Consider the following 8,134-nt stretch of genomic DNA (forward strand, 5'->3'; position numbering starts at 1 on the left):
GACTTCTTATCTTCACCTTCCACTTTATCCCGTCTACCACTTTTACAACAGGAGGACTAGCCCGCGCCCCCTGCAATTACTTTAGGCATCTATTTAAATATTACCTAGACGGTCGTAATTTGTCTGGGCCCTATAGCCCTGGTGCCGTAAGGTTTGTCGGCTTTTGTTCAGTTTTATGACTTGCTAGTATATCTGGATTGTGGCTGTCTTGGACCAGTGGTTTCAGTTGAGAGGGGAGCTGCATAGACAGAGGAAGCCAAACAGGATTTCTTTCGGGAGCCCCAGGGAGGTTCGCAGAGGCCGGTTATTTCGTGGGTCTCTTGGTCCTAGATGACACCCAACCTAGGATTCGGGGGAGCAGGCTGGGCCCACAGCGCGTCAGTAGCATCCGTGGCAGCGGTTAGGCAGACCTCGGCGGGGCTCCAAGGGTGCCCCCTCCCCCAGCACGGCCTCCCCCACCTGGTCGCCCTCGGCGGGGCCACGCGTTTCCTGCTCGCGGGAGGTGGGAGGGGGGCACGACAGGGGGGAGGGGGCGCGGGAGCGCGCGCCCCGGCTGGCTGGCTGGCGGGGAGGGAGCGAGAGGGAGAGCGAACAGCGGGGAGCAAGCGCGGGAGGCCGAGACCAGACAGGGAGCCAGGCTCCTTGCTATCCCTGGCGCTTTCGAATCGCCCAGGGCTGCCGCCGCTCGGCGCCCCGCCAGCTTGCTGAGCTGCGAGATTTGGGAAACCAGCAGGCACACTGCTCTTTCTCTCCTCTCTTCTCGCTTTCTCCTCTCCTTCCATTTTCCTCTTTTTCCTTTACCTTCCTTCCCTCCCTCTCCCAGGTTTACCTTACCAGGGCTTCTCCCTCTGCGATGCCTTAGCGGCATCCCGGGGCAAGCAATGGCAGCGGCGGGCGCAGGTTGGCGAGGGGCCGGGTCGGGCGCGATCGCAGGGTCCTCCGTGGGCCGCGGCGGCGGCAGTGGCGGCGGCGGCGGCGGCGGCGGCGGCGGCGGGCGAGGCAGCTCCGCGCGGGCAGCACCAGAACTGGTCGGTGATTTAGGTAGTTTCCTGTTGTTGGGATCCACCTTTCTCTCGACAGCACGACACTGCCTTCATTACTTCAGTTGAAATCGTCTCCAGGTATCTGTGCGCGCGGGGGCCGGGCCGGGCGGGGCATCCAGGCCCTGGTCATGCCAGGCCTGCGGTGGCAACCTCGGCTTTTCCAGCGAAGGAGCCTCGACCCTGCCTCTTTCTCAGCGCTCTGCCAGGCTGCTGGCCTCACCGCCACCCCCACCTGGCCTGGAGCAGGTACGATCAGGTTAGCTGCTTCTTCGAGGACGCCAGGGGCGTGGTAGGAATTCTGGGCCCCGGGCCATTCAAGGTCAGGGGCGCACGCTTCCATCCTGGGCCTCTCCCGCTCCAGGCTTGCTCCTGGCCAGGGCCTCCGTCATACTCCTGCAAGGCTGGGACACCTCCAGCCCCAATCCATGGTACTGGATCAGGAAAGATCCCTTTGACAGTAAGAGGCTTAGGCCAAATTAGGAGGGACAGGGCTGACAGGGGCTGAGATCCTGGCCTTGTCACTTACCCTTCTCTCTGTAAGCCGCCCTCTAACGAGTTACCTTTGACTCTTTTCTTCCTTCTTTCCTTCACACATTTCTTTTTTTCTTTCTTCTTTTCTCCCCTTTATTTTTCTTTCATTTTCTTTCTACCTCCACTCCCTCTCCTCCCCAACTATTCTCTTTGGGAGGGACCCAGGAAAGACCCCGAGCTTTTTGGGGAGAGCCTGGGAGTGGGGTCTTAGTTTTCTAAGCGTCTTCAAGTAGAGGTCGGACTCTGCTGAGGAAGGGCTCGAGGGGCGCGGCTGTCCAGGGCTGTGGATCTGGGCCTGGTGTGCCGCGGCACAGACAAGGCCTCGGTTACGATCACGACCGGATGGCGGCGGCCTAGCGTTCCTACTCCGCAGGTCCGCAACGGCAGCCTAGGAGATCTGATTAGGGGGCATTCGCTGCGTTTTTGTGTGCCCACTCTGAGTGCAAAGAGAGGCTTTCGCCAGCCTCACTGGGGATCTGAGGCTGGGACGTGGGCTGTGACCCAGCCGGGCTCAGTGGAGCCTAGAGAGGCAGGGAACTCTGCTGGGAAGCTTCCTCAGCTCTCTCCGCCTGCCGGTGCAGGCTCCAGCTTTAACAGCGATAAGGGAGCCCCGCTAAGGCAAAGATTGGCTGCTTGCTTGCCAGTATTCTATCAGGTTCAGAGTATGTTAGATATGGTATCCTTGTGGGGACCAGTGCTGGAGAAGGGAACCCTTGCACTGCCAGTCTGTTTCAAACAACAGGGGAAAGGAATCCTAAATTCCAGAACTGTTGGAATACAAACTTGAGTCCATGTTTCAAGTTGTAGAACACTGGTTCGAAGCCAGTGAGACCATTCTTGCTGCTGGGAACTGAAAACAACTTCTATTCTCTCTATCCCCCAACACACGCCTGGTCCTTCAAGCTCAAGCCTACGAAGAAGTGCTTCCTTTCCCAGCTCCAGCAGCCCAGGAACTGTTTTCACTGCTCAGCCTACCTTCCTGTTATCTGAAAGGCCATGCACAGCATTCCCCTCAATTTCTCTCTGCCATTTTCAGGACCTGATTATTGGATTTGTTTTGGAGATCAAGATTTTTGAACTCTCAGGCTAGAAGAGGTTTGTAATTACACCCACTTATTATTTCTTTATGCACACACAATCCCTTTCACTTCTAAAATAAAACCAGACACAAAAGCCTGAATATTCTCTCCCCAAACTTGTGGGTTGAGTAGGGATAATATTTGGTTTTGTGATTTCCCCCTATTCTAGAGACCATTAAGGACTTTTTAATACTCAACGCCTGTCAATTATTTAGTATAAGTTCTATTTGGGGGGCTAAGGCTATTTAAAGAAAGTCTTTTTATTTTTAAAAATACGAATTGGTGTCTTCTCTAATTACAAAAAGTGGAAAAGACAACCAAGCATGTCCAGCCTGTTTGCAGACAATTTAAAATTAGGGGCGACGGTTTCTTCCAGGGTTAATTTTTCTTAATGAAAACCTAAACCCCGCAAACTACTCGGTATTTGGGACACTTTGGGGTAGGCAGCAGTGGGAATAAGGCGGAAGAATTTACAGGGAAAGGAAAATATTAGGAAGGAGGAGAATGAGGCGGCCGGGACCGGCCACGTCGGAGTTCATTGTGTCCTCCACTTCCCTCTTCCGGCGCGGGCAGAGAAAGGGGCACCCGGTTGGGCTCTGCGTGGCTACGCAGCCTCATTCTCGGGGAGAACCTGGCATTTGAGGGTTCCTGCCTGGGACAGGGATGTATCAGGGTTTGGGGGTGATTACTGGAACTGTTGGGGAGGATGAAGGCAGAAAAGAAGATGGAAGCGACCGAGGCCGCGGGCCTGCTCTCGCCGACAGGGAAGTGGGCTAATGAGAAACACACTCTTGCAGGCAGAGTATTCACACGTGAATTTAATTACCCCGTTTTTTTTTTTTTAGCAGTCGCCTCTTTTTGTTCAGGTTTGGGGTAGGTTTTTCCCTCTGCAATTAACAGACAAGCCAAGGCCTTTTAATTTACTCCTAGAAAGACTCGAAGGGATGAGAAATACCCTCCTCAATTTGGCCAAGCTAAGGAATGGGAGTTAAAGTCAATGGCCCATACCCCTCCCCGTTTTAATTTCTAGCCCTGGACTTGAGCTGCGGGCCATCTTGCTTTGGGCCTTGTAACTGCTGAGCCGCCGACCGGGTAGGTAACAGAGGCGGGCCCGGGATAGTGGCCAGGAAGGAAGGAGCCCTGAAGGACTTATACAGGGCCAGCCGCTTGGTCTCTTAGGCTGGGGTGCCTCTTCTCAAGCGGAACTCGCCTTCCATTGATGCTGCCTGTTTTCCCCACCTCGCCGCCCGCACCTCAGGTTCAGGGAGTGCGCTGAGGTTTGCATAACTCGGCGTTAGGGCCTTCGAAGTCGGAACACAGGGCTGGGGAGCCTGCTGCGTCCGCCTGGGAACAGTGAATCCAGGCTGGCTACGAGGAGGGCGCGCTGGGCGCCCGTGTGCGCGGGGTTGGGAGCAAACGTGCGGCACAACCCAGCCCTCAAACCCATCGCCTCAGGGAAGGCTGGCCATTCCCTTCCTGACCCCTTCTTGGTGGGGCCCTCGCTGGGGGCTCAGCTGCGAATCTGGGGGCTGCCGGGGCTCCCTGTGCACCAGTCAGGCAGATGCGAGGAGACCATAGTAGGTTGTGCCTTCTCGGTGGTCTGTCGCTGCAAAGCGCGCTCCGTTAGAGGCTATGGTGGCTCAGTTTGGAACGGATACTGCGTTGAATTTGACTTTTCTCAGTTGGCTCGGGGTAAACTCGCGTCTCCTGGGACCGCAAGGATTATTTACAGGGAGCTCGCCAACCAAACACAACAGTCTAATTTAACCTTTCCAAGTTCTCATAAATTTTTACAGCTGGGAGTCACGATGAGGCAAACGAATCTGTTCGCCGTTCCCAAGTTCCCACCAGCCTGTGTGGCTTCTGAAACAGTAACTCCTTATGAAATATCATAAATATAGATTTAAATACAGTAGAGCGAGAATGCGATTTAGCTGCTTTTTTATGGCTTCAATTATTGTCTAATTTTATGTGAGGGGCTCCGCTGGCCGCACTCGCACGCGGGACCCGCTCCTTGCTGATGGCGTGATTAATTGTGATATAAAATAGTCCGCTTAAGAAGTGTGTGTATGGTGGTGGCGGAGGGAGGGGAGGGAGTACAGAGGCAAGGCCAGATTTGATCTTTTAATCTTCGTTGGCCACAATTAAAACAAACCCGATCGTGGAGCGCCGCGATCCCTTTGCATAAAAACATATGGCTTTTGCTATAAAAATTATGACTGCAAAACACCGGGCCATTAATAGCGTGCGGAGTGATTTACGCGTTATTGTTCTGCTGAGCAGGCACGTGACGCGCGCGGCCAATGGGGGCTCGGGCGCCGGCAACTTATTAGGTGACTGTACTTCCCCCCCTGGTGCCACCAAGTTGTTACATGAAATCTGCAGTTTCATAATTTCCGCGGGTAGGGCCGGGCCGGCCGGACGCGGGGCACGGCGATGGCCACAACCGGGGCCCTTGGCAACTACTACGTGGACTCATTCCTTCTGGGCACCGACGCCACAGATGAGCTGGGCGCCGGCCGCTACCCGCCGGGAGCCCTGGGTCAGCACCCCCGGCAGGCCACGGGGCTGGCCGAGCACCCCGACTTCAGCCCGTGCAGCTTCCAGTCCAAGACAGCGGTGTTCGGCGCCTCGTGGAACCCAGTGCACGCGGCGGGCGCCAATGCGGTGCCCGCGGCGGTGTATCACCACCATCACCACCACCCCTACGTGCACCCCCAGGCGCCTGTGGCGGCGGCGGCGCCGGACGGCAGGTACATGCGCTCCTGGCTGGAGCCCACGCCCGGTGCGCTCTCCTTCGCGGGCTTGCCCTCCAGCCGGCCTTATGGCATTAAACCTGAACCGCTGTCGGCCAGAAGGGGTGACTGTCCCACGCTTGACACTCACACTTTGTCCCTGACTGACTATGCTTGTGGTTCTCCTCCAGTTGATAGAGAAAAACAGCCCAGCGAAGGCGCCTTCTCCGAAAACAATGCTGAGAATGAGAGCAGCGGAGACAAGCCCCCCATCGATCCCAGTAAGTGTCTCCTCCCTCCAGACCAGCCACCACCTCCACGCCGGCCGCCTGGATCTGCCGGCCCGCCAGCTTTCCCCGGAGCCTGCCTTCGCCCGCCCTGGGAGCCTCCTGAGCAGAGGCCGGGAGCCAGAAGTTGCTGTTTGGGAGGCCTCGGATGGGGCTCCAAGTCCAGAAAGCAGTGACAAGCGGGCCTGCAGGGCACCGGGGGAGGGGAGGCGGCAGCTGCCGAGAGAGGGGGCGGGGAAGGCGCTGCGGGACAAGCCAAGACCCGCTGCCCCTCTCCTTGGCTGCCCCGGACCAAGACAGAGATACTTTGGGCAGTTCTTCGAAAGCAGGACTGCAGAGAAAGTCTTTTGTGCGGCTAGATTGTCCGGGAGTGGCGGCAACAACTGCAGCCTGACCCGGGACGCTGGGGAAGACGGCCGAGTCCCGTCACTTCTTGCCTTCAGCCAGTGGCGGCGTAAATCCTGCCCAAGATGTGGCTGCAGGCGACTGGGATACGAAGGTCCCCATGCCAGATTATTCAAATAAACTGGAGAAGTGAGCAAGGGCCTTGGTGTGCGTAAGGGCGCCAGGCCGGCCTGCCCAGCCCCGCGGCCTTCCATGGAGATCAAAATAAGGAGTGGGGAGAGTAGAAGGAAAGGTGGGAAAAGGACGACACAGAGAGTCAGTGAGAGGGAGAAAAGAATATTAATCTCGCTAAGGAACGCAGGGCAGCGTGGTTTCCTTCTGTGTGGCAAGAAAGAGACCTGTTTTCAAATTTCACTCCTAACACAATGTGCAGAGAGTGGGAGGAAGGAGAGGAGGGGACAGGAGGACAGAGGAGGAGAAAGGAGAGCCTCGGAGGGGAGGGGGGAGCCGAGGTTTTACTGCGTGCAATTGTAAGTGACCGATCCAGCGTCTGTCTGCCAGGGTTCCATTGTGTCCCAGGCTCAACTGCCTTCCCTAACCAATTCAGCAGCGTCCTGCACTTTGGCTGAAGACTCCAGGAGTTTTCCTAGCCCCCAGCAGAGTGGGGTGGGTATGCTTCTTCTCCTTCTAAATCCCTCATCTGTCTCCCCCACCCATAGGTAACCCAGCTGCCAACTGGCTCCACGCTCGCTCCACGCGGAAGAAGCGCTGCCCCTATACAAAACACCAAACGCTGGAACTGGAGAAGGAATTTCTGTTCAACATGTACCTCACCAGGGACCGCAGGTATGAGGTGGCCCGACTGCTCAACCTCACCGAGAGACAGGTCAAGATCTGGTTCCAGAACCGCAGGATGAAAATGAAGAAAATCAACAAAGACCGAGCAAAAGACGAGTGATGCAACTCGAGTTCATTTAGAAAAGAGAGAGAGAGCTAGAGAGAAAGAGAAAGAATTGCCCGTCCCCTTCTTCTACCCCTACCCCACCCCAGCCTCCACCACACTGCACAAAGCGGCTTTAAACTCCAGGCCTCATCTCCCCCTGGCAAACCCTGCTCAGGCTGGCTCCTTGGCCTGCCTCTTTGATGGAGGAGGTATTGTAAGCTTTCCGTTTTCTATAAGACAGAAAAAAGGCGGGCGGGGGGTGGGGTGGGGTGGCATTAGCGCTGATGGCTGTGTGTGCTAGCTTGTATATATTTTTAAAAATCTACCTGTCCCTGACTTAACACACACACACACAAAACTACCTTTTTATAATGCACAACTGTTGATGGCGGGCTGTATAGTTTTTAGTCTGTGTAGTTAATTTAATTTGCTCTTTGTGCAGCAGAGCAATCTGCCCAAATACTTGAACACTGTGTTTTATTGTGGTAATTATGTTTTGTGACTCAAACTTCTGTGATGGGTGATGCACCCGTTGTGATTGTGAAAGCTAGAATTCGATTTGAACTCAGGTTGTTGGGGGGGGCAGTTGCATAGAGTATAGCTCTGTAGTGGAATATGTCTTCTGTATGACTAGGCTGTTAACCTTTGATTGTAAACTAGCTGTAAGGAATTCCTAGCGAAATAAAATTTTTTAAAAAAGAAAAGAAAGGGTTCTCCAGAATGCGTAAATTCATGGTTTTCTTCTCTTTTGAAATGCGGACATTTTAGTGTCTACATGCTCCATAGACCCGTCTTGTTCATTGTATATATATAATCCACATATTAAAGAAAAAGTAATCAAACAAGCTTGAATATTGTTTTTGCACCAAACAGTGAGGAAATTTGGAGCTATACGTATGTGCAGAAGGTTACTACCTATGGTTTACATTTAATTTTAATCGGGGAAAAATGAATGCTTATTGTAATGGAGTTAATTTTATTGATAATAAATTATACACTATAAAACCGCCATTGGGCTACTGTAGATTTGTATTCTTGATGAATCTGGGGTTTCCATCGGGCTGAACATACACTGTATATTTTGCAATAGTTACCTCAAGGCCTACTGACCAAATTGTTGTGTTGAGATATTTAACTTTTTGCCAAATAAAATATATTGATTCTTTTCTAA

At 54.0% G+C, this 8,134-nt stretch overlaps 1 protein-coding gene across 1 annotated transcript; it reads left to right on the top strand.

Annotated features, from left to right (window-relative positions):
* Positions 1–2,694: 2,694 nt before the first annotated feature.
* On the top strand, positions 2,695–8,134 carry HOXA9 (homeobox A9). The gene is made up of 2 exons (XM_031455099.2): positions 2,695–5,669; positions 6,740–8,134. Exons 1-2 carry the CDS (start codon positions 5,090–5,092, stop codon positions 6,976–6,978), a joined length of 819 nt encoding a protein of 272 aa, XP_031310959.1. The 5' UTR covers positions 2,695–5,089; the 3' UTR covers positions 6,979–8,134.

The sequence above is a fragment of the Camelus dromedarius genome, chromosome 7 (genome assembly GCF_036321535.1).
Source record: "Camelus dromedarius isolate mCamDro1 chromosome 7, mCamDro1.pat, whole genome shotgun sequence".
Taxonomy (NCBI): domain Eukaryota; kingdom Metazoa; phylum Chordata; class Mammalia; order Artiodactyla; family Camelidae; genus Camelus; species Camelus dromedarius.

What these genes read in the sequence shown, in the direction of transcription:
- HOXA9 (XM_031455099.2), top strand. Translation starts at nt 5,090, where the DNA reads ATGGCCACAACCGGGGCCCTTGGCAACTACTACGTGGACTCATTCCTT. An exon ending in CAAGCCCCCCATCGATCCCA is followed by an intron (nt 5,670 to 6,739) that starts GTAAGTGTCTCC and finishes CCCCACCCATAG; the next exon opens with GTAACCCAGCTGCCAACTGG.